Source organism: Penicillium lagena (assembly GCF_028827675.1).
Source record: "Penicillium lagena strain IBT 129212 chromosome Unknown utg000002l_segment0_segment0, whole genome shotgun sequence".
Classification (NCBI taxonomy): domain Eukaryota; kingdom Fungi; phylum Ascomycota; class Eurotiomycetes; order Eurotiales; family Aspergillaceae; genus Penicillium; species Penicillium lagena.
In genome coordinates this window covers 1,335,663-1,360,991 of record NW_026623223.1, presented here as the reverse complement: position 1 = coordinate 1,360,991, position 25,329 = coordinate 1,335,663, and the positions used below count along the sequence as shown (strand labels likewise).

The window sequence follows — 25,329 nt, the reverse complement described above, 5'->3', positions numbered from 1 at the left end:
CTGACGTTATCGCATGGGGGCGGGGCTGAAGTACGCTGATCTGGACCAACAGCGGCCGAACGGATCAATACGGAGACATTCTATGTTAGAGTTGGGAGCAACCGACTTGGTCCGAGAGAGTTAGAGTGAACGCTATTTATTATACATGGTCTGCTTGTTCTCCCTCCAGTCAGCGCCAGGTTGATAGGCCCTGATGCAATCGAGGGCCATTGCGCTGCTTGGGCCGCCCCCAGCACTATCATCGCCGCCGGTGAATCGGGCGAATGATACTGCGCCACTAGGGTCGTGGCCGCAGAAGCAATTATAGAGCGCGCGCGCTCAGGACTTCGAGTTCAGGATCAAGCCGACAATCAACCTGGTGGTTCGCGTTAGCGGACTGCGCAGAAGCTAACCCCCAAAAAAAGAGAGAAGGAATACCCGTAAAGCCCCAGAACTTCGCCGAAAATCAGAATCAGAATCATTCCCACGTACACCCGTGATTGTTGCATGTATGCCCGCACGCCCTAGTGAATACATAGCGGTTAGAGAGACACTCGTCGTCGACAGCGGGGGAAACAGTCGTACCGCATCACCGACGGTCCCAATCGTATATCCAGCGGCCACGCCTGCGAGGCCGACGGACAGTCCCGCCCCAAGATGCATAAATCCACTATCCAGCGCTCGTCAGCCTGTTCCGTCCCAGCCACGGTCCAACGCAACGTACGTGTACAAGCTCATGTTCGAGTCTGGGTTCACCGCTCCGGCGATGAGAACGGAGATGACGAGACCGTAGACGGCGATGATACCAGACATAACCACGGGGATGAGCGACTGCGGCAGCGTTGTCTCTGGTTAGCGAACCTTCCCCCACCGTACCGGAGCAAACAACTTGCCTTCATGATCAAGTCCGGCCGGAACGTTCCCACACCTGCAATTCCGATGCCTGACTTGGCTGTGCCATATGCTGCTCCCAGGCCTGTAAGGATTGTAAGCTTTCTGATCGGGGTATGCTCCGTGTTTATCGTTGTCGAGAGGTCAACCACGTACATCCGAAGATCATCTTCGGAGATGGCAGTTAGCAGGACGATTTATCGAGGTGGGGTGTCGATCAGCTTACTGCAGATGCAATACCAGCCTGAAAGAGAGTCTGTTAGCTTCACGGTCCAGTCCAAGTTTAGAGAAGCAGAGGCAGGCCACTCACAAAGGAGAAGAACGGGGCGAACTTCGGCGCGAGATCGCTGTCGGCCATGTTGTCGGTGCTCTCAAAAACAAAATAGAAAAGAAGAGGGAGTGGATGGGGGGAGAGAGGGAAGAGAAGGGAAGAGGTGAAGTCAGTAATAGTGGTGAAGGTGTTGGGTGTCAGTTTCGGGATGGCCGTCACTAATGATTCGGTTGCCAACACTCCGTTTTCTCGAAGAGCGGTATGGTCCGGGTATTACCACTTTCTCTCATAGTTAACGGGGGTCAGCCTGCCTTACATACAGCCTCCATACGATACCGCCCTACGCCGGTCACTCGCCCGTCGCCCGTTCTCTCTTCTTTCTCCTGGGCTTCAACATTGAAACTAACTCCCCTCCTTTACCCCCCCCACACAACACACAACAACCAACACCTATCTCCCTCAACCTCTCCAACCCAACCGGACGACACCCCCCGGGTCTCTCTATCTACTGCGGTTGCCTACAGGAGCATGCTGAGGGTATGATCTTGCGAGGAGCCCTGGTTTTGCTGCGCTCTCGGCTCCTGGCGCTCATCGTTCCCGCTTGATTTTGATCTCGCCTTTTCCACCTTCCCCCCAACAACTGAAGACGACCGATGGCATGGTGATTATTTTGCACAAAGACATTTCGGATCCTGCTTCTTCCTTGGCCCTTTCATTGTCTGCCGTGTGATTGTGGCTTTTTCCAACTCTTTCTTCGTTGACGATCTTCATCCGGACTCTTGCGACGCCCTGAACGCTCTCTACGACCAACGCGAATACCCCCTTTCGGCGTCTTTTCTTCTTTTCGCATCTCGGCCTAACCGTCTCCTCCGATCTCGCAACCTCTTGACTCCCGATCGTCTATCGTTGTCCTTTTTTCCGTGAACATGGCGGACTTGGGGGCCAGCGCAGCCGGAACCACCGGCCCTACGCCCATGCCTCTCCCGTACAGAGAGATGCTGCGTACGCCGATATTTTTGGTAGCGCTCCACCACAGAGTCGCTCGCATACAATGAATGCGCAGACGCCGCACTTCTCCCAGGCTCGTGCTCACACAATGTCCTCGCAAGTCGCCCAACCTCAATTCCAGCGACCACCGCCGCCGCCAACACGCCAGGTGCCAAACGGCTACCCATCGGCGCCACCAGCGCCACCAAACGGCTATGCCCCGGGACCTCCTAACGGCTACTACCAAGCATACAATCCCAGCACAGTGACGATGTCTTCGCAGCAACCTCCGCGACCGTACCCGCCACGCGCCTACCCTCGCCCACAACGCATGGATGCCAGGCCAGTTCCGGCGCCTCAATACCCGGACTCCAGGGACATGCATCGGCCGATGCCTCCTCCAGCTTTGAACTCCGATGCCGCAAGGTCGAGATCGATGGCTAAATTGGGAGGCCCGGCTCCATCTTACCCGGCTCCACCCAGCAACTTCAACCACACCTCTGCTATTGCCTCACGCCGAGAACCGTATCAGGCGGGGCAACCGATAACTCAGTTGGGGCGCTTGGTTCCGGAGAAGCATCACAACGAGCGTGCCATGTCCATGACCACGTATGCGTCGGATCGAGAGCATGCTCACATGCTGAACAGCGGACGGTCCGTTCCGCCCAGGCGGCCACCATCTGGCCACGAGCAACCGGGAATGGGTAGGTTTGATGCGGATCTCCCGCCAATTCCCGATCCTTATGCCAAGTCGCGCCCGCCGAGCGATGCGTCGATCAAGTCTCGGACAATGTCCATGGCATCAACTGCTGTACCCGATCGCACAATGAGTGTCCAGAGCCAGGCCACACAGAAATCCAATGGGCAGGACAAATTCGTGTCTAATGGCTCGCAAAGCAGAAAAGTTCCCGTGGTCTATCCCGCCCTACTTTCTCGTGTGGCCGATATTTTCCGCGAAAAAATCACTCTTATCGAGCGCCAAAAGAACGGATTGTCCTATCAAAACGCTTTTTCTGGATCCGATGCAGTTGATCTGATTGGTACCATCATCAGGACGAATGATCGAAACCTTGCCCTGCTGCTGGGCCGTGCGCTGGATGCCCAGAAGTTCTTTCACGATGTCACCTATGACCATCGTCTTCGAGACGCTCCCGGCGAGGTTTATCAATTCAAAGAAACGATGGGTGAGGAGACCCCTGGCTCGGAGGTCAACGGCGTATTCACCCTCATGACTGAATGCTACTCTCCAACCTGCAATCGGGATAGCCTCTGTTATTCCATTGCCTGTCCGCGACGGCTGGAGCAGCAGGCACGCTTGAATCTGAAACCTCAGCCGATACTGAGATCTACTGGCTCCAAGGGTAGCTTGCATATTGATGACGATGACGACAATGACAACCAAAAGCTGTGGATTAACTCGGTGCCCAAGGAAGTCTCGGATGCGGTGGAGGACCATGAGAAGAAACGCCAGGAGATCATCTTCGAGATCATGTACACGGAACGCGACTTCGTCAAGGATTTGGAATATCTGCGGGACTTCTGGATGCGGCCCCTGCGCAGTGGGAGCGCCACGGTCAATTCCCCCATCCCGGAACATCGACGCGAAAAGTTTATTCGCACTGTGTTTGGGAACTGCTTGGAAGTGTTGAAGGTTAACAGCGGTCTCTGTGAGGCATTGAACGCGCGGCAAAAGGAAAGCCATGTCGTCAAGACCGTTGGTGATATCTTCCTCCAACATGTGCCCCGCTTCGATCCGTTCATCAAGTATGGTGCAAACCAGCTTTATGGAAAATACGAGTTTGAGAAGGAGAAGTCGTCCAACCCGCCCTTTGCCAAATTCGTCGAGGACACCGAGCGCCTCAAAGAATCTCGCAAGCTGGAATTGAACGGTTACCTGACGAAACCGACTACTCGTCTCGCCCGATACCCGCTTCTGCTGGAATCAGTCTTGAAGAACACTGCGGACGACAGCCCGGACAAGGAAGACATTCCCAAGGCCGTGAAAATGATCAAGAGCTTCTTATCTCGAGTCAATACCGAGAGTGGAAAGGCCGAAAACCACTTCAACTTGGTGCAGTTGAACGCCGCATTGAAGTTCAACCCCGGTGATTATGTGGACTTGAAGCTCACGGAAGAGAACCGCCAAATGCTCACGAAGATGGCATTCAAGAAGACCACTGCTGATAGCTCGGAGGTCACGGCATATCTCTTCGACCACGCTGTGCTACTGGTCCGGATCAAAGTGGTGAATAAGCGTGAGGAGTACCGGGTATACAAGAAGCCCATTCCTTTGGAGCTCTTGGTGATCGCCCAGATGGACGAAGTCGTCCCACGACTGGGAATTGCGAAGCGACCTTCGTCCGGTCTTCTAGCCAACAGAGCTGTTGTCAACCCCCCACCTGCCAAGGACGGGCAGCTCCCGATCACATTCCGACACCTCGGCAAAGGAGGCTACGAGCAGACTCTCTATGCCACAACACCTTCTCAGCGGCGCAAGTTTATCGAATTGGTAGAAGAGCAACAGAGGAAGCTCTGGGAGCGAAACAGCAACTTCTATAACAAGACCATTCTGTCCCAGAATTTCTTCACGGCCATCAACCGAGTGAACTGCCTTGTACCGATTGATGGTGGTCGGAAGTTGGTCCACGGAACGGACAGCGGCATCTACATTTCAGATCGTTGGCCAAAGGACAAGACCGCTACACCGAAAAGGGTCCTGGAAGCAAGCCAGGTCACTCAGATTGATATTCTGGAGGAGTATCAACTACTCCTGGTGTTGGCAAACAAGACCCTCTCGTCGTACCCCATGGAGGCTCTCAACTCAACGGAGAGCCAGAACTCCGTCGCCAAACGACCCAAGAAGATCCAGGGCCATGCGAACTTTTTCAAGACCGGCATCGGCTTGGGTCGTCACCTGGTGTGCTCGGTCAAGACTTCCGCCTTGTCAAGTACCATCAAGGTTTACGAGCCTATGGACAATCTGGCCAATGGCAAGAAGAAGTCGGCAGTCAGCAAGATGTTCCAAAGTGGTCAGGACACGCTCAAGCCATTCAAGGAGTACTATATCCCTGCTGAGTCCTCGTCAATTCACTTCCTGCGCTCTACGCTCTGTGTCGGTTGCGCTCGCGGTTTCGAGGTGGTCAGTCTCGAGACAACAGAGACCCAGTCGCTCCTGGATCAGGCCGATACATCACTCGACTTCGTTGCACGGAAAGAGAACGTCAAGCCGATCCACATCGAGCGTCTGAATGGAGAGTTCCTTCTCAACTACAGTGACTTTTCCTTCTTCGTGAACCGCAATGGCTGGCGGGCCCGTCCAGACTGGAAGATCTCTTGGGAGGGTACGCCGAACGCATTTGCGCTTTCGTACCCGTACATCCTAGCGTTTGAGCCCAATTTTGTTGAGATTCGACACGTCGAAACCAGCGAACTCATTCACATCATGACCGGGAAGAACATTCGCATGTTGCATTCTTCCACCAGAGAGGTAAGTTTTTATAGTCTTTGTCACTTACATCCAAGTGCTAACTTTTTGACAAATAGATCATCTACGCCTACGAAGACGAAGGCGGTGAGGACGTCGTTGCCAGCTTGGACTTCTGGAGCAAACAACCAAATCAAATCTAAAGTGCCGCAGGGGCATAGCATTCAGTGAACCCTCCCTCTGGTTCCTTCGCCTTGGAACTGTCTTCCAAGGAGACCTGGGATTGAAACGAGAAAATGGAGACGAAAGAAGGGAGGAACACATGGGCCGCTTCGCTTTTTTGAATTCATGAAAAACCCCCTTTTTTAATACTGGTTTGAACCTTTTTTCACCGTCCATATTCCTATTCCACGCCGAGCGTATCATCTCTTCGACTACCCGCGCACCTTCTCTCTCCTCCCTCCCTCCCTTCCTCCGTCTCGCTACCCGATTTCCGCCGCCCAGGGTTTTCTCTTCTTATCTTCCCTTCTCACCATCTCATTTCCTCCCTCTGTACAATGGAGCGCAAATACCACTTCTTGCGTGTCGTGTCTGCTTGTTGTTCTTATCTTATTCTTGTCTTCTCCTTTGTGTGTGTGCTCATTGCTTTGCGCCTCTTATCTATCTCTCTTCTTGCTTTTCCCCCTTCCGTCTGCAGCATCTTTTGCCTCCCTTAACCCTAAACAATTTTTCTATTTCTCTTCTGTCTGTACCTAGGCACTGTTGCAATTCGAGGTATCTATCCGCTTTTACTTTATTTTAAACAGGCAGGCAATTTAATGCCTTTATATGGGATGTGTGGGTGTGCCGCAGGTGTTGTAGTTCTTGTGTATGTGTAGATGGGTCGTCGTCAGGGTCTCATTGGTCGAGAAGGACCTTAATGAAAGAACACCGTGTTTCGCAAAGAGACTGGTATTTAATCGAGTCACACAATTCTGTAGGACATGTCTTCACTGGGATAAGCAAGCGCAATTGCAAATACAACAAGTACGGTCTGCTAGGACTTAGTGTCCAATGTATCAGTAATGAAGACCACACAACCGACGATATCTCTCTTAAGTATCTACATGACGCAACCGCCCTTAAAAAGCCCACTCAAGCAAGAGGAGAGAGAGAGAGAGAAGGTGCAGTCAAATTCCAAAAGGCTGGCGGAAAGTAGTCAGGGTACTTTTTCTTCCTCATTTACTAGTTGCGGGCTAGGAAGACAGACGAGAAAGATATAAGGAACAGACAAAGGGGCGGGGTAGAGGATGGATAGAGAGAGAGAAGCATTAGCAAAAAGAGAAAAAAAAAGACAAAAGACAAGGCAAGAAGGAGAAGAGGGAATCTTGCTGCGCTGCGACTTTGGACATGGTACCAGGGATGAAACAGGAGATAGTAATCGACACAAGAGTGAGAGAGGTAGATAGAGAGGACTGGAAACTGGGGAATGATGTATGTCTCTGGTGACGATGCTGCCATTGTCATTGCCGGAGACAGACTTCAGAGCAAGACCGAAAAGAAACACAGAGGTCAAGGTGGTAGTACTTGAACCTGCTTTTTTGCCCCAACTTCCTTTCCCCGGAGACAGGAAGGTGTGGGCGGGTTTTCTATATCCGTCCATCCCCAAGAAAGAAAAAGGAAAAGGAAAGACGAAAAAAAACTATTAACGTGAATAAACAGTCAATATTATCCCCATAAACAGAAATGAGCATTGTGCCACGAAGTCCATGATGTTGGCACAATCGGTATCACATTGCGAACCGGCGCCCCGCTGAATGAGCCGCATCGACAACAACAGGGTATATCTAGGCCTCTACATTGGCTTCGCTGACATTGCTCTGGCTTGCCTCGCGGGCCATGCGAGCCTCGATCTCTCTGAGCTGGCTCTCGCGGGCCAGCAGCTCCTGCCGCTTCTCGGCGATCTCGCGCTGTACCTTGAGCTCGATCTCGCGCAGCTTCTCCTCCTCGCGGCGGAGCTGCTCCTCCTTGAGGCGCACGGATTGCGAAGCAAGGTCTTCGGGGTTCATGCTGGAATCTTGGCCCCTGTTCCGTGGGTTAGCTAGGGTTTCTCTTTGGGGAGGGGATGTAGATAAAAACATACGAAGTACCGTCCACGCTCTTGCTGAGCTTCTCGGTACGGTAATTCTCGTAGAGGAAGTCGTGGGTGATCTCCTTCAGGTCAGCCAAGTGGCTGTGCAGCAGAGCGCTGCGGATGGCCAGGAAGTCCGAGTGCCGGGGGTTCTCAACCTCGACCACGCCCCATGGGTACTGTCGGGCGCGCACTTTTCGGTTGTCGATCTCGACAAAGTCCTCTGAGCCGACAATGGCGAACGGCATCAGGCCACGGAGCTCGGCGTTCTCCTCCACGGTGTCCTCATCATCCTCTTCGATATCGTAGGGGAAGTTGTAGACGGGGATGCGGTAGTGTTCAATATCCTCCATGATCAGCTTCTTGGACTCGGCCAGTTCGGCGGGGGTGAGCGAGTCGGCCTTTCCGATGACGGGGATGACGTTGACACGCGGAGACAGACGCTTCATCAATTCGATGTCGAGTTCGCGCAGGCCGTGGCCCGTGGGCGTGATGAAGTACATCATGACATGCACTCGGTTGTCCCTGAATCGCGGGTTACGCTTGATCCGCGACTCCTCCGCCAGAATGTCATCGTATTGGCGCTCGAGATAACCGACAATCTCACCGAAGCTGGATGAAAACCATTAGTCAGGGGGAGGAGCGCTGGGTGGGCGGTGATGGGGGTAGCGTACCTCGCCTCATTGTCAATCTGGTCACCAAAGCCGGGGGTATCGACGATGGTCAGGGAGATGCGAGTGCCCTCCTCATCCAATTCCAGCTCTGTCATCCGCAAGTCAGCATTGGCCCCGCCTGGGACATAAGAATCCACTCACCGACGGTGACGGGCTTGATGCGGACACCTTCCTCGATGTGGGCGTGGTCCGGATCGTCAGCCTCCTTGCTCTCCAGGACCTGCTTGCCACAGAGAGTGTTGACAAAGGTTGTGCGCCCTAGGAGGTGGTTGTGTCAGCAACAATTGGCGGCATGAACACCTGGAGCGAGGCATACCGGTTCCGCTGGCACCGCACACCATCAAACAAAACTGAATTCCCTTCTTGACATTCTTCTTGCGGCGAATCTTGATCTAGCAAGGCGGCACCGTTAGCATTTCTGTGGATGAGACCGCCGTCACTTTTTTTTGTTGGGCGGGTGTCGGGGGGAGAATGGAAGCATGGAGCGAGTGGAGGGCCGAAAAAAAGGGGAAGAGCATACCGCGTTGAGAGCCGACGACATGGTGGGCTAGACAAGGAGGAAGAGAAGGGGATGCAAGACAGCAATGAAAGTCGCAGGGAGAGGAGTGGACGGGCACAGAAGGGAAGGAGGGTGTGAAACTCGAAGCTCTCCTGAGTTGAGTTAGGGGGAAAGAGCGAGTGTTGCCCCCTTTCCCTTTCCATCGGACCAATCACGGGACAGGCCCGGCTGGCGCCCACACTACTATACTTCGTGCTCTCGAGTCAACAAGAATAATTGATAGGGATGCCGACAATATTACAACGGCCACTTCTCGTCACGGACTCTTCTCTACCTCCCTCTCTAATCCATGCGCCGCGGTGTTCCTCCGTTGCGCGGCTCAGGGGTTGACCCGCGGCCCACATACTAGTGATTATGTAATTTTTGTTGCCTGAGGCATCCACAGCTCGCCCCGGGGGAGCTTATCCGCTTATCGCAGCAGCTGGGGAATCATTCGCCGTTCCATGATTCTTCCTCACAAAGATGCCCACGCGCCATGAACACCCGCCAGGTCATCGATGAGTCAGTTGGGCCCTACTCCCTCTCTGCCACCTTCAACCATGACAGCAGCTGCTTCTCGGTCTGCCTGGACACTGGGTTCTGCGGTAAGAGATGGGCTCACTCCAACTACCTACAGGGCTAACCAACAACACACCCCAGTGTTCAACTCAAATCCATGCGAGCTCAAAGTCTCCAGAGGTGAGACAAACCCCCACCTTCCCCCCGCCTGGTAACACCCCTTGCTGATAAATCCGCTGCGGAATTCTGCGATAGACTTCAATGCAGGCATCGGTGTCGCCGAAATGCTTGGCCAGTCCAACTACCTGGCCATCGTGGGCGGAGGACGGAATCCCAAGTTCCCCCAGAACAAGGTGCGCGCGGCAATCGGTCTGATAGCATCACCCCTATACTCACGTCAAACTATTCCTCGCTACAGCTGGTGATCTGGGACGATGCAAAGCAAAAAGCGGCCATCACGCTCGAGTTTCGCACCTCTGTCCTGGGAGTCCGACTCTCCAAATCGCGCATCGTGGTAGCGCTGCTGAACAGCGTGCACGTCTTCGCCTTTTCCAATCCGCCACAGAAGCTGTCCGTGTTCGAGACGACGGATAACCCTTTGGGACTGGCTTGTTTGGGACGCAAACTACTCGCATTTCCGGGTCGGTCCGCTGGCCAGGTGCAGATGATCGAGCTGGAGACGGGCAATATCAGCATCATCCCCGCCCACAGCTCGCCACTACGTGCGATGGCGTTGAGTCCCGACGGGGAGGTGCTGGCCACGGCGAGCGAGGTGGGGACGCTGATTCGAATATTTGCGACGGCCAACTGCACCAAACTGGCCGAGTTACGACGGGGCGTGGACCACGCGGTGATATTCTCTCTGGCATTTTCTCCATCTAATACATTACTGGCTGTGACGTCCGACAAATCTACCCTGCATATCTTTGATCTGCCCCATCCGCATCACACTCCGCGCCGCAGCCAGTCGCCGGCATCGCCGTCCGAAGAGACGGCCAGCCACAAATGGGGAATCCTAGGGAGGATTCCTCTGCTGCCCCGAATGTTCTCTGACGTATACTCCTTTGCCCACGCGCATTTCGAGATGGGCGATGAGGCGGCCACTCCGGGGTCCCCCTACGTGCCACCGCTCGGGTCGTCGTTGGGCCGTCCTCCCAAGGGCGTCATCGGCTGGCTGGATGACCAGACCCTGTTGGTGATTGGCTCGGGCAGAGAAGGGCGCTGGGAGAAGTTTGCTCTTCGGGAAGGCGAGGAAGGAAAGAGAGATTGTGTGCGGGAGGGCTGGAAGCGATATCTCGGCGGTGGGTGATTATAGTAGCATGCCGCCACCACAATTTAGATGCAATAATGAATCCAACGATAATCTTTCAGCGACGGCGGTCATGTCGGTCCCGGTCACTCCGATGCCTGCGAGACTGGGGCGAGCGCGATCTCCCCGGCGTCCGATCTCTGTATTTCTCTTCCCGATCCTGCTCGCGGTGCCGCGATCGCTTCTCTTTAGCCGGAGACCGGTCCTCTCGATGCTTGCGCTCGCGAGAACGAGACCGATGCCGACGATGATGGCGGCCCGATCGTTCTCTGCTGTCGTCCCGGCGGCGGGAGGACTTCTTCTCGCTGCTCTTCCACATCTCAACGGCGCGCGCAACCTCCTCCTTCTTCTCCTCGATGAGGAATTCCTTCATGGGATCTTCCTCGTCGTGGTCACGGATCAACGCCTCGAGCTCCCTCTCCTCCTTGAGCATGGGCCGTATCGTCTGTGTGTCGCTCGTCCGTCTCCTTCTCTGGCCGCCATGCCGGTCCCCGTCTCTGTCCTCACTGGCCGTCGCATCGCCCATCAATTTGGCGACATTGCCTTCCTCTTCTTCCTCATCTTTGCGTTTGTATCGCGCATGGTCTACCCGGAGCATCCGACCAAGAACCGTCGCGCCACCCAGATTGTCCACGGCGAGATCGGTGCTGCGCTGGTCCTCATATTTGAGAAATGCGAAGCCCTTGCTTTTGCCCGTCTCCTTGTCGCGGATCAGGTTGATGTGCACTGGTTCGCCGTACTGAGAGAATATGGTCACGATGTCGCCCTCGGACAGATCGAATGGGAGCCCGCCGATGTAGATGTAAGCTGTATCGCGGTAGTCGGCGTGCCATGATGCTTCGGGAGGTCTGTTGTAGGAAAGCAAGAGAGTGAGTAACTCTTCACGATGTATCGGGGGGCAACGGCAGCATAGAACTTACACGGCATTCTCCAGCTCGCGCTTGTTCAGCGCCTGTGTCTGGCGGATGGCGTTCATGGTGGTCGTGTTGCAGAAGGGGAAGACGGGCAAAGAAAGAAAGAAAGTCAGTCGGGTCCCACCCGCACGCCGCCCATGTTTACGGAAACTTGACCGTGTTAGCAACTCCTGACTTGACATTACTTGGTCTGGCAACAACCCATTTATTTTTTTTGGAAGGGCTTTCACGATCCCACCAAGTGGTGTCTATCGCGTTGAGCATCTCGCGCCCTCCACCTCAACACTCTTTCATCACCCGAGTCGATTCCCCTGACCCGATCGCTGCACCCTCCTTCCAACCTAACCCCCCCGACACGGCACCGCATTTTCGCGCCCGTCCTGTCGACGACCCTGCGGCTTGTCCCCGGCGCTTGGAATGATTGATGTCCGATTGAGGCATGGTGGGACTTGACCAGACGATGTCGTCCAGCCCGAATCGCGGTTCGAAATCGGCGGCCAACAGCAACATCAACAACAGTCGGCCAACCAGCAAAGATGGCTCCAAAAAGAACATTTGGTCTTCGCTGCTGGACGGCGTCGCTAACGGAAAGCGCTTGCCGGAGAAGAACCTTTTGATTCTTGGTGCGTACTCTCCTGATCAGAGACTATCTATACACTGCCTTCTCCTTCCGGACTTGGGAGCTGATTTGATTGATTGTCTTGACTATAGGTGGAACACCGGACAGCCAGAGGGAGTTTCTAGAGACTCTTTCAGCTGACACATCGGCCGACCCCAGCTTGGTGAATGATAAGCGCAGAGGCAAGACGCCGCCGATTGCCAACCAGTTTGCGCTGGGATACACATATCGAGATGTCCTCGATGCCGATCGAGAAGGTATATTTACGGCAACTCTCTGTTGGATTTTGAGCTCTGCTAATCTCGCCTTTTATCAAGATACTCTGGCGCGTGTCTCGGCGTACCTCCTATCTGAACCTTCTCTGTCCTTCGCACCTCTCCTTAAACCGCTCTTGACTCCCCAATCCGTGCCGGAAACGCTGGTGGTAATTCTTATGGATTGGTCAGACCCGTGGACATGGATCCGGCGACTACGGGAATGGATCCGTCTGCTTCGTTCGGTGCTGGTTTCTGTGGACGACGAGACCAAAATTGCCATGGAGGAGACGATGACGGAGTGGCGTGATCGTAAGAGGGGTATAGACGCCAGTGCTGCTGCTGCAGCGAGTTCGGGAGGTCCTGTCACGATACCCTTGGGACCGGGCGAATGGGATGAAGGGCTTGGAATTCCCATGTGTGTTGTCTGTCAAGGAGTAGGCGACACTGCACGATTCGAGTTGTCAGGAGGGTTGCTGATTGTTTCCTGCAGGCCGATAAAATCGAGAAGTTGGAGAAAGACCACGGATGGCACGAAGAGGAGTTTGACTTCATTCTGCAGTTCTTGCGAACAATCTTATTGAAGCGTGAGTTCTCCTACCGATATGGCAGCAGATATGATTGGTTCTAATCCATGACAGACGGCGCATCTCTCATCTATACGACACCTTTCCTTGCAAACTCACTCCAGAGTCTGATCCATTCGTCACTGGGTATACACTCTCTTTTGAAGCGACAGTCATTAAAACACAATGTCATCGACCGCGACAAGATTCTCGTCCCAGCAAACTGGGACTCATGGGGCAAGATCCGGATTATTCGGGAAGGATTCGACATGGAAGGCGTGTCAACGGCATGGTCGATTGAAATCCAAGATGCCCCCGAGCCACTCGATTTTGAGCAGCCTGTCGAGACCGCACCTGGCGGAAACACCGCATCCGAGGAGGACGGCAGCAGCGCCGTGACGGTGTTCGAGCAGACGATCCAGGATCCCCGCCGGGACAGGACGGTCGCCCACCCCAGCAGCAACGCCCGTGGCGACTCCGTGGAAATCGAGACGTCCGACATGCAGAACTTCCTCTCTAAGCAACTCGAGAAGCTTGAGCAGCTCAAGGCCGAGGATGAAAAAGACCGCGCGAATCAGCAAACTCCGCAGCTGGAAATGTCGCCGATGGACGATCAGGGCCGGGTCAATGAGCACATCGGGCCCGTGCAGTTCAATATGGGAGGCATCCAGGTGGATGCGGATGATATGCTGAAGAAGCTGAGGGTGAGTACCATCTTTCTCTATTCATCCGCCAATCCCCCGCTAACTCTGTCTCTCTCTTTTTCTAGGACCGCGAAGCTAGTCGCTCCCAAAGGAAGGAAGGGCCCCCGACCAGTCCAGGCGACGAAAAAGCGCACAACCAGGCGCTGGCCAACTTCTTCGCCGGCCTGGTCAAGAAACCTGGCAGCAGTCCTCGCGGCAGTCCGTCCACGTGAGGATGGGGGAAGAAGACATTCTCTGTATTTTAGTTGATCTCGAGTACATAATCATTTGGAGAATCCAGGCTTTTCGGGGCTAGACACGATGATACCAATCAATCAATTCTTTTGTGTTTGATCGCGGAAGTGAAGTGGTACGTACATACTTCTGAGGTTAAGATTAAGGTTGCAGGCATGTGACGGGCCTCGGTTTCGTTCCACCTCAACTTCACTTGCCACTCACTTCATCGTCCATCTGTTGAACTACTGCAACATATGTGTGACAATAAGCAAAAATGCCCCCTTCGCATCCCTCACCGCCAGCTAGCGGGTCTACCGGCTTCTTCCAGCAGCCACCGCGCCTGACAAACGCCTTCGACGAAGACGAGGCCTTCAAGCGGGTCTTCAGCTGTAGCTACTCCCCACTCCCCACGCCTCAATGAAACTCCCTCCCTAAGTCCAAATACTAACCAAATAATACAGTCTACCTCCCTCCATCCCTACAGCAAACCCTCAAACCTGACATCTCCAGCTTCGGGGCCCGCGTGCTCGATCGCCACGTGCTCGCCCATCTAGCAGACGCAGAGCGCAACCCGCCGTACTTACGCACATGGGACAGTTTTGGGCATCGCGTCGACGAGCTCGTCACCTCGGAGGGATGGCGCGCGCTCTCGGCTATAGGTATCTCCGAGGGGATGGTTGCCATCGCCTACGAAAACCGCTATGGTCCGCATAGCCGGGTGTATCAGTTCCTGAAGTACCATCTCTGGAGCGGGAGCAGTGCCATTGTGACCTGTCCATCAGCGATGACGGATGGGGCGGCGAGATTACTGTCCAGACAGCTTGCGAAAACCTCTTCAGACCCGCAAGCTCAAGCTCAAGCTCAAACTCTGGGTTCTGCAGAGAGACAGGTCTTCGAGACCGCTTATCGCCATCTTATATCCCGAGACCCGAAAAATGCATGGACGAGCGGGCAATGGATGACGGAACGCCCGGGTGGTAGCGATGTCCGCAACACGGAGACGCAGGCTACTTACACGCCCGACTTCAGCGAATCCGACAGCCACCTCGACGCAGACAGCATTAGCCAACCACTCGGACCGTGGTCCATCTCGGGCTTCAAATGGTTCAGCTCCGCAACAGACTCACAGATGGCAGTGATGCTGGCAAAACTCCCCGACGGCACACTATCAGCCTTCTTCGCGCCCATGCGTCGCCAAAACCGACAAACCAGCGAACCCGAGCTCAACGGTGTGCAGATCCAGCGACTCAAATCTAAACTCGGCACCCGCGCCCTCCCAACCGCTGAACTGGTCCTGTCGCGCATGCGCGCGTACATGATTGGTGCCCCGGGCGCGGGCGTCAAGGAAATCAGCACCATCCTCAATATCACGCGCATCCATAACATCGTCTCCGCGGTGGGACTCTGGGGCCGCGGACTAGCGATCTCGCGCGGGTGGGCGCGGGTGCGTTCCTCCGGGGGAAGACTTCTCCTCGACACACCGGCGCATGTGCGCACACTGGCGCAGCAGCATGTCGAGTATAGAGCGATGATGCATCTTTCATTCCTGGTCGTTTTACTACTCGGCATTTCAGAGAATGGGGGTGTAACGGCGCAGCTCGACACACCCGTGCTGGGGATTTCATCCCCGAAAATAGCAGCCCATCTGCTCAGGCTGGTCACCCCGCTCGCGAAAGCTGCTACTGCGCGCGCGGCGATTGCCGGTTTGGCGGAGTGCATGGAGTCTATGGGTGGAGTTGGATACTTGGAGAATGAGGATGCGGAGCTGAATATCGCGCGGCTGTATCGCGATGCTAACGTGCTGAGTATTTGGGAGGGTACGACAAATGTCATGGCTGATGATGTGGTGCGCGTGCTCAAAGCCCGAGACGGGGCGCAGGTGCTCGAGAGTCTGGACCAGTGGATTCAGGGCATTACCTCTGTTGGTTCGGCTTCGTCCCTGTCCGCGTCTGCGTCGAAGACACTCCGTGCTGCGTCCGCCGCTCTGAAAGCACATATCCTCGCCCAATCGGCGGATAGTCTCCGGCTGAATAGCCGTACCTTGCTTTCCAGACTGGGCTGGCTGGTTTGTGGTGCGTTACTTGTGGCGGATGCGGCGAGGGACGGCGAGCTGGTTGCTTGGGAGGTGGTGGCGCGGTGGTTGCAAAGGAAGGAGACGGCCTTGTACGGGTTTGAGTTTTTGGAGGATGGGCGGTCTCTGGCGAGTCTTGCTGGTGGTGATGAAGTGTCTGCCCGGAGTGTGGATATGGATCGCCGGATTGTCTTTGGGGAGTCCGCGCAGCGGGCGCAGCGGGCGAGGATATGAGTTTGATGCCAAAGGGCTGAAGAGCTGTATATAGGGTACATAGTAGGTAGACTTATCAACTGTTTTTCTAATATTTCCATGAACCAACTACTTGTGCACATTTTGAATAGACACCAAGTAACCGCCCACCACAATAATATACCACCATCTCATCTCACCAATTCTCCCACACAGCATGAGGCAACACCTTCCTCATAATAGCCCAATGCTCCAACGCGCCCCGATCCTGAAACTTATGCAATCTACCCACCTCCTTCTGCACAAGCACCGCTCTCCCGCCCTTGGGAACAGCAGCGAACATATCCGGGCTGAGCTCATGTTTGGGCAGGAGATACGACTCGCGCGACTTGCTGCGCAGGAAGTCCGCCTCCACAGGGTCACGGAAGCGCAGCGGGGTTCTGGTGCTCTTCTTGCAGAATAGTACCATGTTCGTGAAGTTGGGGTTCTCTGCATCAGCGCTGCCGGGTGCGTCCTCGCGGAAGATGCGGCAGCCTGGGAATACGGAAAGGATGGTGCGGACTATTAGACCAGTTGGGTAGAGGGCTAGGTCACCGGCGTAATTCTGGATTTGGGTCAGTAAATGTATTAGAAAGAGATTGGGTTGTTGGGGAAGGTGTTGAGGGCAGGCTTACAATGGCGATGACTCCATCATCTCTGAGCAGCGAGTTCAGCTCTTCGAGGAACTCGAAGGTGAATAGCTCCGCAGGCTCGGCGCCGCCAGTGAACACATCGTGCACGATGTAGTCGTATTTCTGGGCCTTTGCCTGGGCACGCTTGACGAATTTCGTAGCATCCTCGATGGCAGCGATGTGGTTGGAGGGCAGGTTGAAATATTGCGTGGCGAATTTGTACACGACAGGGTCGAGCTCGACGATGGTCGTGTCGATGCCATGCTTCATTAGGGCAGAAGGCGTCGTGCCGATTCCCAGGCCGCTATTAGAAGCTTTTTGTCAATTTTCTGCTTTGCGAATAAGATGAAAATGGGGGAGATCATACATCACCAGCGCTTTACTGGCTGCGTCCACGCGCGATGCAGCGTGCTCCGGCTCAACTAGTCGAACGGCCTCGAGCATGGCAAAGACCGCGTAAATAGGATCTTCCACTTCGGGCTGGTAACCCGGCACCGTCTTGGTCCACTGTCCGCCGAGGAGGCTGTGGTCACAGCGCATGACCCGGAAACCGTCCTGGTGATTCTCCAAAACGGAGATGTATCCCGTGTACGAATCCTGGCGTGCAAGCAAGGAGTAACCTTCAGTCTTCAGGGCCAAATTCACCGCGGAGCTTCGGCCAATATGGACGTTTGAAGTCATCGAGAAAAGCAGTGATGGAAGTGCCAGAAGCAGCAACTTCGACGGGATCACTGCGGCATAGCCCGCAGCAATGAGCAACTGCATGCCGGTGCGGGTAAAAAGAAACGTGAACCCAATGGCCCTAGACACAAAAGCTTTGGCGAAGTGCTCGCCGATGGTATAGATGAAATACGACCCCAGCAGCGGGACATGTTCAACAACCAAGTCCCCCTGCGCCTCGAGACGAAGCGACGCCTGGATCTGCTTGCCGGCAAACGCAACCGTCAGAAAGACCAGCGGATAGTACCCGAAAAGCTCGGTGACCGCAGGACCAGCGGGGTTTCCTAACAGCGAACTCTGTTGCATGACAAAGTACTGCAGGGTTGGGATCCAGAACGCCAGCACTGGAAGTAGGTAACCCGCTAGACGGCCGATGCGTCGCCGCACCTGGTCTTTCAGGAACCAGCCTGCTCCGGCGAAGATGGCTACGCCGTAGCTGTGGAAGATGTGCGCTGGCACGCTGCCATACACGGGGGAGAGCACCAGTAGCGACACGGGAGAATAGAATGCCAGGAGGACGAGTAGCCCGGCGCCGGCGCCAAGGCGCGGGATGTCGACTCGCCGGAGGAATTGATCAACAGGCATATTGACGCGCGATGTGGGGAGCAGCGCGTCTGTTGAGGACAGTTAGCATGCAGTTAGAGAATCGAAGCATGCAGGATAGAATAAATTGGTTGAGTGAGGATCTTACATGTCCAAGAGAGTGTATGCCAGGATAACAAGCAAAAAAAAAGCTATCGCATAATTTGGAGCTTTTGCTTTTGCCGCCGCCTTCCGCGTTCCCCAACTTCTTCTGACGACATCACTCCATTCATCTTCTCCATTAATATTGTTCCAACGACAACCACCATGCCCCATTTCCCCATGGACAGCGGCTTCAAGTCGTCCTCGCCGGGGTCCTCCCGCGACAACACTCACAAGCTCTCCATCCAGACGAAGAACCGTCGAAAGCGGTATCTGGACCTACATCCCGAGTACTTCTCGGCAGAGCTCGAGCTAGCCGGTCCGCGTGCTCTCTCTCTTTCTCTCTCTTTCTCTCTCTTTCTCTCTCTTTCTCTCTCTTTCTCTCTCTTTTTCTCGCGCACAACATAGCAACAACTAGACACAATAATCATAACTACCGTTTTTCCAAATACTAATGCTAACACATACCCACCCAATCAACAGATCCGCTCCTCTACGACCGCCTCATCCGACGCTTCCAAACCCCGCAAGAAAGAGAAGCATCCGGGCGTGCAAAGGGATTCTCAGGTGTCCTGCAGGCAGATCTGGCACGGTCCGAAGCGAAGATGGATGCGCTGGCGCACCCAGATCCCAACGCCATGCTGAGCTACGCGCGCGGTCCGGACGGGGAGATCCTCGCCGAGGACCGCGATGAGATCCCCAGCAGCAAGGAGGAGGGCGAGAAGCTATGGCACTGGGAGATGGGGCTACGGTTTCTGCGCGGTGACGATTCGGATTTTGAGTATGAGGCTGTGGATGAGGATGAGGAGTTGGATGATTGGTCGGAGACGCAGGAGAAGTATTTTGAGGAAGAGGAGCCGGAGTGGCTGGTTGGGGATGATGATGCTGGGGGGAGGAGCATAGGGAGAGGGAGTTGAAGGGCGAGACTGGGGTTCAGGATTTTTGATTTATTGGGCTGGCGGGCTGCTTTGGTGCTGGTCGCCGGGCTGAAGTGACGATACTACGATACGATACTAATAGGATCAATTGCATATCCATCCATATCCATCCTTTGGTGGACTATTTACAGCTCAAGCTTATTTATATACACACGGTCATTGCTCCATCAACCGCTTGACGGCCATCTCCCTCAGCTTGAACTTCTGGATCTTCCCACTCGCCGTCTTGGGGAAGGGCTCCGACGGTCCCAGGAAGAAGACATACTTGGGAACTACCAGATGGATCAGCATGGTGCATCCTCAGCGACATGTCTAACTTACCAAGATGGCTACTCAACTTCTCGCGCACCCATTGCTGGATCTCCTCCGAGCGGATGGCATTCGAGCCATGGTCCCGCGCGATCACAAAAGCGGCGACGACCTCGCCGTATCGCTCATCAGGAACCCCGACAATAGACACATCAGAGATCCCTTCGTGGGCGAGCAGGCAGTTCTCGATCTCGAGCGGGTGAATGTTCTCGCCGCCGCGGATAATCAGGTCTTTGATCCGGCCGGTGATGCTGATGTAGCCGTCCGGGGACATGGAAGCTTCGTCACCGGTCTAGTTCAGGTAAGGTCAGCACTTTCCAAACCGAGGGAGATGGTCAACTTACATGCATCCAGACCTTCCCTGTCTCATCTGGGATCATCACCTCCACCGTCTTTGCGGAGTCGCCCCAGTACTCCTTCATCAGCAGATATCCGCTAACGGCCAACTCACCCCGTGTCTCAATGGGAAGGATCTGGCTCTTGTCTGTCGGGCTAACGATCTTAGCCTCAACATGGGGCATGAGTCTACCCACTGAGTTAATCCGCTTATCAATCGGATCATCGGTCGTGGTCATCGCTGAAACGGGGCTGGTCTCCGTCATGCCATAGCAGATCGTCAGCTCGGTGAGATTGAGCACACGGTGCAACTTCTTCATCAGCTCCGCGGGGATACTGCTGCCCGCGGCAATCCCCGTACGTAGATGCTGGAAGCCCTCGCTAGCGACCTTGCCCTCCTCGATCAGACCAAGTTCTTCGAGGAACATGGTCGGCACACCGTACAGCGCCGTGCATTGTTCTTCCTGGACTGCTTTCAGTGCAGCGCGGGCATTGAACGACTCCGTCGGGAAGACGATCGCGGAGCCGTGCGTGGCTGTCGCCATGTATCCTAGAATGCAGCCGAAGCAATGAAATAGCGGTGGCGGGCAGCAGACGATGTCGTTCGGAGTGAGGAGCATTCGATCGCCGATCTGGGCGCCGTTGTTCAGGATTGACCGGTGGCTGAGGCATGCAGCCTTGGGCATGGCAGTTGTTCCGGAGGTGAATTGGATGTTGACGATGTCATGCGGTGAGAGGTCCTGTGGTGGCAGTGACTGTCCGTCTGCCGTTAGTTGAGATATGACCGAGGAGAACGGCGTGAGGCTCTTATATGACGAGAGGTCTACACGGCCCGCGGAATTGTCCACCGTGATAATGTTCTTCAACGAAGGAACCACGGCCGATTGCAGCTTTGGCTGGGACAGATCCTCGACCAAGTTCTTGAGCAGCGGGAGGTTGCTGCGTGGATCTTTTCGGGGTAGATTGGCCTCGGCGCTGATGATCAGATGGCTGGCTTCTAGGTGGCCGAGTGCCGAGACTACCTGGGCAGCATTGAAGGATGGGTTGATCGGGACCTGGAGTATGGTGTCAATGCCATCATCTCTCACAAGTACTGGCTTGCTTACCAGGATAGCCCCGAGTTTGAACAATGCGTACGTAGCCTGCCCGGGATGATGAATAGCGTGTTGGCGATATGCGCAGCAAGGTGCAGACATACCACGGCAAACTCCATCGAATTCCCCAACATAACCCCAACCCGTTCTCCTTTGCGAACACCAACCGACTCCAGACCCCGGGCGAGGGCATTACTTCTAAAGTCGAGCGCAGCATAGGTAACTCTATCATTCTGGTGTTTCGAGATAACGCTGAACACTTGATCAATGCCCTATTCTTACACCCATCAACAAAGGGAGCTATCTCACGCTGTCCGGTCTCCGCACTGCGCAACGATCTTGGCAAAGTGTTCCCCAACTGTCGATTCGATCAAGGGAGGCTATGTACATCGCGAGTTTGTTAGTCTGGCATTGAACTCATTTCGGTTAGTGATCAAGGGGAGAAAGAGAGAAGGTTTTACGTGTGATGGGCCCCGGGCATAGCTCTCCGTCAACAGGCCCCTTCGGATCTGGTGTTGGGCTCGAATCCGGGTTGAACGGGTGATGCCAGAACGGAGACGCGCCCGAGGGGCGGCCTTTCCCAGCAGTCCGTAGTAAGAACCAGACATGTTTGTTGTTGAAGTGGGGGTTGGTAGGGTGTTACCGAAGCTGCATGACTCGCGTGTCTGGTGGGCGGTGATAGAGTTCCAGAGTAGGACAATGTGTAAGGAAAATCAATATGGACTGTACAGTCAAGGGTGGGTAGGAATGAGCGAAGGATTGAAAGAACGGAAAGAAAGTGAAGAGGTACGAAGTTGGCCGGGGAGCTTTCCCCGCACCGGGATGGATACGGGGCCGAACAGCCAACCTAGGCGATTATGATAGACAGAGGAAATGGTAACACGATGAGATATCGGCTAGGAGGATTAGGAGTAGTATCAACAATTAGTTGGTTAGGTCACAGTACTCTATGGTAGGGAGGGGGGACGAGTTTAGCGTGGATCTTCCCGACTATTGATGGGTGGTACGCCTAGAGACTGTCCTCACTTGTTTATGAGGTCCGAGAATGAATTACGGGAGTCGAATGGCTAGGTTCGGTGAAGTGATGCGCATTTACAGCATTGGGTGTTTGTACCTGCAGAAGCATGTGAGATGGAAATATATCTTGCATCCCCGCTAGGAGAGTGACAGTTGATGGGTGATACATGAGTAGCTTTGAACTAGCCATTGAGAGTGAATATCTATCACGACATGTTTGTATTAATAGTGAACTACATGGGTCTGCAAAAGGAACATCGCTCATCCTGCAGGCATTGCTTATCTGCGGACTCGTCATGTGGTGGGGAAGATCGACTCCCGCATGTCTTCGCGACGGGATCATTTCTTCTCCTTCCGCCGACCTCCAGCGTGCCATGCCCTGCTAACCACCGGTCGCACACTCCTTCGAATGCCGAACACTGATAGCCCGCCATGGACAAAGAACCGCCCGAGGAGGCCATCGCCAACTTCGTCAGCTTCACGAGCACCACGCGCGAGCAGGCCATCAGCTTCCTCAAGGTACGACTAAGCGATCCGCCATCACTCTCTCCCATTCCCACGCCGAGACTGATCCAATATCCCCCAGGCAAACTACCTCGACTCCCAAAAAGCCATCAACGCCTACTTTGAAGATCCCACAGGTCCTCACCCAAAGGTACAGTACCTTCGGTTGACGTCCTGGAGCTCCAGGCCTCCGGCATTCGCGCTGACAGACAGCTTCCCATATAGACGAGTGGCTACTTTCATGACAACCCCTTACCATGTATGTTTTCCTGTCTTTGGGCGACTTGCGCAGTGACTGATCCCTCTCCCTCCAGCTTTCGAATTTCCTCCACACGACAATGCCCCGCGAGCTCCAGTGACCGTCCCTCCTTCTCGTCCTCCGTCCCGAGCGAATACACATGATCCTCCAGAAAGCACTAGCTACCAAGCACCGACAGAGACTACTGCGCAAGGTGCTACGGGTGAGGAAGCCCAAACAATGACCATGGAAGGACCGCGTGCTGATCCGATGTCACAGATTCCGGGCAGGGATTAAGTCTGGCCGAGCGAGAAGAAAAGGAACTCCAGCGGGCCATGGCCATGTCTCTTAATCAGGGAATGGGCGAGCAAGAGACTGGGGTGGTGGCCTCGACCGGCGAATCGCATTTTGGTAAGGCCACACGGGACCACTACGACGAGGGCGCGTGGGCGATGACCCTGTTCAACACGTCCTCCCAGGAAGTCATCATCAGCCCGGACCCCGAAGACCGGAAGAAAATCAACGACGAGCCTGCTTTCATCCGACCGTCCCAGGACAATCTCTACCTGGGGGGGTTCTTGACCATTCTCCACAACATCCCCCTCGCCCGTGAGGCTCTTCTTCTACGAAACAAGGTCTTGTATGACTATGGACACGACGCGCAGTGGTGGAATGGCCAACCCATCAACCTACCCAAGATTGTGACCATCCACGAGGCCAAGGATGGCGACGAAGGCTGGGACGACATCATCTATGAAACCCAACGGCTGATGGCTTTCTTGGATTCCACCAACCGCGCTTTCGGCAGCGCCGACGCCCTGGCAAACCTCAAAAGCATCTTTTCCACCTCGGCCGACTCCGAGGAGGCCGTCACTCGGTTCCTCGAAGCATGGCACGGCGCCGCCATCCGAGCAGACCCGGACAACCAGATGGCCTCTACGTTCCTGTCACACGCATACAAACACGACCCTTATGACTATGAAGAACCTCAATCCAAAGAGCTCTTCACCTTCGCGCCTCCCGTCGAGAATTACCACCGCCAGACGGCAGGTCAGACTCTCTACGACGTCTTCGACTACGCAATGTGGAGTGACACACCCGGACAAGACCTGGATGATGTCTGGCTGGAGCACGTCGCAGAGGTTCTCACAATCAAGCTTGATGCTACCGGAGACGCGACGTCAGTGGGTATCAAGATACCAGCTGTTTTTTACCCGGATCGATATCTGAGCAGTTGCCGAGAGCTGGCCCGTGAATACCGGATCAAGCGATTGCAGATGGAGGAAGACTTGTTGGAAGTGGAGCGACGCATCGATCACTACACCCATCCAAAGACAATTGAGGGTAATCTGACATACGTCGAGCTCTTTGAGCAAGCTGCGGCGGCGGCGCCTGTTGCCGTGCCGAAATACTGGCCGAAGAATGCCGACGGTAGCGAACGCGAGCCCCCATTGACCATGGAACGCGCAGGGTGGATTGTGGAGGAACTGCGAAAGAAAATTGCCTGGATCGAAGAAAAGCTAAAAAGTAAGAATGTTCCAAGAGAGCGTGCACGCGTAACCTGCTAATACGATGTGCAGACCTGGAGATCCGCAAACAGAGTGCACTGGAAGCTCTTCGCAATTATTCCAAGACACTTACTGAGCCTTCCGACTCTCCCACCGAACCCCCAGTCCACAAATACACCCTCCGTGGCGTGTGTACCCAACCGCATGTAACCTATGTCTTGCGGCGCAACAACCCCAGCGGGTCTGGAGATGCGATGGATGTTGACAGCGAGTACCACTGGTGGCGGATCAGCTTTTCCGCAGAGGATGGCAAGACCAAACTGGCCGAGAAACGTGCAGCACAAGGCGATAGCAATGCCTCTCAGCACGGCGACATGATCGGATATACCGCTAAACCAGTCCGTGAGGTTGAAGTCCTCCATGCTGCGCGTGAAGAGTGGAGGAATGCCCTCCTGGTTTATGCGAGCGAGAACGCCATGCGCGTTTCGGAGGAGGCCGCTCTTTCACAGCTTCGGGTAAGATTTTCTTGTGATGTGGTTTAATTGCGCGAAGCTAATTCAGCAACAGAGCTTCACCGACAAAGACAACGAGGCATTCGCGGCGGAATTCGAGCAGGCCTCGGCGGATCCGATTGACCGTGACTGGCCGGGGACTGCGGACTGGGATATACCGCAGAATAATGCCGAGAGCCAGTCTGCTTCTCAACAAGGCCAACTGGTGAATGTTTCCGCCGAAGAGGTTCTGGGCCAAAGCCAGCAAGAGATGCAGGAAAAGGCCGGGTCTAGTTTCCTGGGCGCTGCATCAACGGCGGATTCGGGCCGGGCGGAGGTGAAACGTGATGAGAACATGACGGAGCCGGAGTAGACGCATGATGCCCACACGATATGAGCGACGAGCAAACGAGCATGCCATGACATAAAAGATGCATCTAGTTTACGAGATTCGTTAGTTAATGATCCTGGCCGATGTTGTTGTTGATCAAGCCCAGGAGTTAGTGGAGTGTCCCCACCTATGATTATTTGGCGTGTTTGCATCCACCCTCCTTACCATCCATCTTCCTAACAAAACCCCA

General features: G+C 54.7%; 11 protein-coding genes across 11 annotated transcripts; 6 read left to right on the top strand and 5 right to left on the bottom strand.

Moving 5' to 3' along the window:
• Positions 1-318: 318 nt before the first annotated feature.
• On the bottom strand, positions 319-1,228 carry N7510_003299 (uncharacterized protein; the record flags this gene model as incomplete). The annotated part of the gene is made up of 6 exons (XM_056975226.1): positions 319-355; positions 418-503; positions 565-649; positions 704-810; positions 1,097-1,114; positions 1,181-1,228. 6 exons carry the CDS (start codon positions 1,226-1,228, stop codon positions 319-321), a joined length of 381 nt encoding a protein of 126 aa, XP_056835182.1.
• A 964-nt stretch (positions 1,229-2,192) lies between these two features.
• rom2 (putative Rho guanyl nucleotide exchange factor (Rom2)) lies at positions 2,193-5,755 on the top strand (the record flags this gene model as incomplete). The annotated part of the gene is made up of 2 exons (XM_056975225.1): positions 2,193-5,615; positions 5,672-5,755. 2 exons carry the CDS (start codon positions 2,193-2,195, stop codon positions 5,753-5,755), a joined length of 3,507 nt encoding a protein of 1,168 aa, XP_056835181.1.
• A 1,623-nt stretch (positions 5,756-7,378) lies between these two features.
• Positions 7,379-8,877, bottom strand: aspA (uncharacterized protein; the record flags this gene model as incomplete). Its single annotated transcript, XM_056975224.1, has 6 exons — positions 7,379-7,616; positions 7,675-8,274; positions 8,337-8,424; positions 8,478-8,594; positions 8,653-8,728; positions 8,857-8,877. 6 exons carry the CDS (start codon positions 8,875-8,877, stop codon positions 7,379-7,381), a joined length of 1,140 nt encoding a protein of 379 aa, XP_056835180.1.
• A 493-nt stretch (positions 8,878-9,370) lies between these two features.
• N7510_003296 (phosphatidylinositol-3,5-bisphosphate binding protein HSV2) lies at positions 9,371-10,702 on the top strand (the record flags this gene model as incomplete). The annotated part of the gene is made up of 4 exons (XM_056975223.1): positions 9,371-9,479; positions 9,535-9,573; positions 9,649-9,746; positions 9,812-10,702. The coding sequence occupies 4 exons, from the start codon at positions 9,371-9,373 to the stop codon at positions 10,700-10,702; spliced, it is 1,137 nt and encodes a 378-aa protein (XP_056835179.1).
• Positions 10,703-10,760: 58 nt separating this feature from the next.
• On the bottom strand, positions 10,761-11,678 carry N7510_003295 (IST3 family RNA-binding protein; the record flags this gene model as incomplete). Its single annotated transcript, XM_056975222.1, has 2 exons — positions 10,761-11,550; positions 11,623-11,678. 2 exons carry the CDS (start codon positions 11,676-11,678, stop codon positions 10,761-10,763), a joined length of 846 nt encoding a protein of 281 aa, XP_056835178.1.
• Positions 11,679-12,055: 377 nt separating this feature from the next.
• On the top strand, positions 12,056-13,965 carry N7510_003294 (dynein family protein; the record flags this gene model as incomplete). The annotated part of the gene is made up of 5 exons (XM_056975221.1): positions 12,056-12,239; positions 12,328-12,926; positions 12,983-13,076; positions 13,131-13,759; positions 13,825-13,965. Coding segments are annotated over 5 exons (1,647 nt in total), but the record flags the coding sequence as incomplete, so codon positions are not given.
• Positions 13,966-14,249: 284 nt separating this feature from the next.
• N7510_003293 (uncharacterized protein) lies at positions 14,250-16,280 on the top strand (the record flags this gene model as incomplete). Its single annotated transcript, XM_056975220.1, has 2 exons — positions 14,250-14,364; positions 14,437-16,280. The coding sequence occupies 2 exons, from the start codon at positions 14,250-14,252 to the stop codon at positions 16,278-16,280; spliced, it is 1,959 nt and encodes a 652-aa protein (XP_056835176.1).
• Positions 16,281-16,434: 154 nt separating this feature from the next.
• Positions 16,435-18,214, bottom strand: N7510_003292 (spermidine synthase; the record flags this gene model as incomplete). Its single annotated transcript, XM_056975219.1, has 3 exons — positions 16,435-16,842; positions 16,913-17,213; positions 17,277-18,214. The coding sequence occupies 3 exons, from the start codon at positions 18,212-18,214 to the stop codon at positions 16,435-16,437; spliced, it is 1,647 nt and encodes a 548-aa protein (XP_056835175.1).
• Positions 18,215-18,478: 264 nt separating this feature from the next.
• N7510_003291 (uncharacterized protein) lies at positions 18,479-19,230 on the top strand (the record flags this gene model as incomplete). Its single annotated transcript, XM_056975218.1, has 2 exons — positions 18,479-18,632; positions 18,797-19,230. 2 exons carry the CDS (start codon positions 18,479-18,481, stop codon positions 19,228-19,230), a joined length of 588 nt encoding a protein of 195 aa, XP_056835174.1.
• A 177-nt stretch (positions 19,231-19,407) lies between these two features.
• N7510_003290 (uncharacterized protein) lies at positions 19,408-21,598 on the bottom strand (the record flags this gene model as incomplete). Its single annotated transcript, XM_056975217.1, has 7 exons — positions 19,408-19,523; positions 19,573-19,852; positions 19,905-20,951; positions 21,003-21,038; positions 21,095-21,242; positions 21,300-21,370; positions 21,452-21,598. The coding sequence occupies 7 exons, from the start codon at positions 21,596-21,598 to the stop codon at positions 19,408-19,410; spliced, it is 1,845 nt and encodes a 614-aa protein (XP_056835173.1).
• An 841-nt stretch (positions 21,599-22,439) lies between these two features.
• Positions 22,440-25,121, top strand: N7510_003289 (ubiquitin-associated-like domain-containing protein; the record flags this gene model as incomplete). Its single annotated transcript, XM_056975216.1, has 7 exons — positions 22,440-22,526; positions 22,594-22,662; positions 22,737-22,770; positions 22,826-22,972; positions 23,029-24,276; positions 24,330-24,772; positions 24,810-25,121. 7 exons carry the CDS (start codon positions 22,440-22,442, stop codon positions 25,119-25,121), a joined length of 2,340 nt encoding a protein of 779 aa, XP_056835172.1.
• Positions 25,122-25,329: the final 208 nt, after the last annotated feature.